Genomic DNA, 2,330 nt, shown 5'->3' on the forward strand with positions numbered 1-2,330 from the left:
AGCACTACAACCACACTGTTGTAAAAAAAAACAAAAAAAACGTGAGCGTGTTTTAATTGTACAAACGTGCCAGGTATCCGTGTCATATTTTTCCCTGTCAGTCAGACCTCACTTCATGTCTTGAAATGAAAGGAAGAAAGGAGAAAAAAAGGTAAGACATTGTATTCACTGTCTGCCATGAGTAGGGCAGGGATGAAGCTGCCTCTCTCACATTCACCCATGTGTGGTGCCTGACGTGCCTAATTTGCCAGAATGCCACACACACACAAAAGACAGACAGACAGACTGTATGATCTGTTGCAAAGCCATTTGTATAGATTGAAAAGGCCTATGGTGAGAATAGACCCACCCTGTCTGTCATTTAAATAAGGGGAAAACATCAATCTGCTGTCTTTTAATTTGCACTGTGGCCAGCCTGAGAGATGTATATGCTGACATCCTCTCACTGCATTAGTGCCAGGCTGGCTCTGATAAGACCAGCACAGATCAATACTAGAGCTAAGAAAAATGTTGGACAAGATTAACACGTAGCCTATTACAATTACAGTGCAACAGATAGGCAACATGCATCCATGCAAACGAAGTAACTAACTCGCAAGCAAACAAATCAACCCCAACAAGAAATCACTGACTCAAATCAGAGAAATGCTGAAAATGAACAGCGGTCATTTATAAAATAATAATAAAAAGATTTATGATTTTAAAACCCGAGCAATGACAAATTCCATTTAAAAAAATCCACCATAGGCCCACACGAATGCAGCTGAAATGTCTTCACATACACCCAAAACATCCATAGACCACTGACACACAAGCCACACCATGGCCACTTCAACGGAGGAGCAGCGCATACGGTGATCGCGTTCAAGAGAGATTTGGGTAGGTATTGTGACAGAAAACGCAAATGCCAAGTTAAAACGGTACACTCTGTTTGACATAACGATCCTCGCATAGTCCTTTCTTCTCTTGTGTTATCCTTTCCGATGAACGGATTTAGTAGAATTCTGGACAACAAAGGGCCACAAGAAATGTAGTTCACCCACAGGTAACAAAGACTGGAGAGGCATTTTTGCATTAAACATCAGGTCTGTGAATAGCAGTGAAAATATACTAACCTTCAACGCCAAACACTACCGGGAGCAATAAGCTGCATATAGACAGCAAGTAATCCATTGTCATAAACCGAGTTCTTGCAACATGAATGGGCTATGGGCTACTTGACCGTCGGGATGAAACCTCGAAACAATGTGGACTGGCGGCGAAGCAATGCCCAAACCTAGATCGAACACAGCGATTGAGAACTCGTCTATTTCCAGTGTCTAACGGCTTGAGCGACCCGTTCGATTCTCCTCAGATCCTGACCGGCAGCTCAATTCTGTTTTGGCTTCATCCACAGAATCTATCGGAGGAAAAGGCAAATCCATCCGGAGTCCCTTTTGCCATATTCGTCGCAAATGCTGCCCAATCGCGCGTTTAGTTCCGATGGGAACTGAGAACTGAGTTAAGCCTACTCCAATTCATTCCACACACTCCGGATAGCTGTTGCTTCTCTGCGACTATGCGTAGGAGTGACAAACGAGGGAGAATGAGCGAGAAATGCGAGAGGGATGGAAGCGGGTAGTGGAGGGAGGGGGGTAGACACCCCTCACCACCACCTCTCCGGTACTAGTAGTCAGTGGCACACCCCTGCGGGAAAAAGTGTAAGGTGCTGGCCTCAAATCGCCATGGAAAGGGGTCTGTGTTATTCTGCATTTCTGCCAGGGGCAAGAGGGTTCTGAGTGAAAGGGCTGGTTTGGGTTTCATTTAACTTGATTAACTATTTGATATTTAGCACACCCCTATTAACTTTTGAAAAATACTGGCTTCGGTTACTTACTTCTGTGGTAACATTTCAGTGTAATGGAGGCACAGCGCCCCTCGCTGTTTATTTATTATGGAATTATGCGTCTGCTGCCGCTGCTGAGGCGAAGGGCCTCGGGCATTTAACAGGCTCTCTGAGTGATAGGTGACCTCTTAATCAAATTACCCTTATGAGTTTGTCTGAGTTCAAGAAAAGCAGTTCTGTGTCAGACATTTGACAACTCCCCTACTCACTTTCTATGGGTCAGGGGGTTAGGGAAATCATACGAACTAGCCTTTACCCTCATTTTTAACTTCAGCACAACACACTCGCCGTAGCCTAATCCCGACCGAGTGCATTTCAAATGCTCATTCTTTTAAATATATAACTCAGTGAAGCGATGTGTCTAATATTCATATTGCCAGTAGTAATAAATCCTTTACAAAACATTTTTTCAACAAGTTGGTCACAGCGTGGTCCAATGCTTTCA

General features: G+C 44.0%; 1 protein-coding gene across 1 annotated transcript in view; it reads right to left on the bottom strand.

The window, feature by feature from the left end:
* The window catches only part of ephb3a (eph receptor B3a), a 46,302-nt gene extending 44,692 nt beyond the window's left edge, over positions 1 to 1,610 (bottom strand). Inside the window, exon 1 of the mRNA XM_063219498.1 lies at positions 1,116 to 1,610. Within this exon, the coding sequence (XP_063075568.1) occupies positions 1,116 to 1,179 (64 nt within the window). The 5' untranslated portion in view covers positions 1,180 to 1,610. The remainder of the gene's footprint in view (positions 1 to 1,115) is intronic.
* Positions 1,611 to 2,330: the final 720 nt, after the last annotated feature.

The sequence above is a fragment of the Engraulis encrasicolus genome, chromosome 16 (genome assembly GCF_034702125.1).
Source record: "Engraulis encrasicolus isolate BLACKSEA-1 chromosome 16, IST_EnEncr_1.0, whole genome shotgun sequence".
Lineage (NCBI taxonomy): Eukaryota > Metazoa > Chordata > Actinopteri > Clupeiformes > Engraulidae > Engraulis > Engraulis encrasicolus.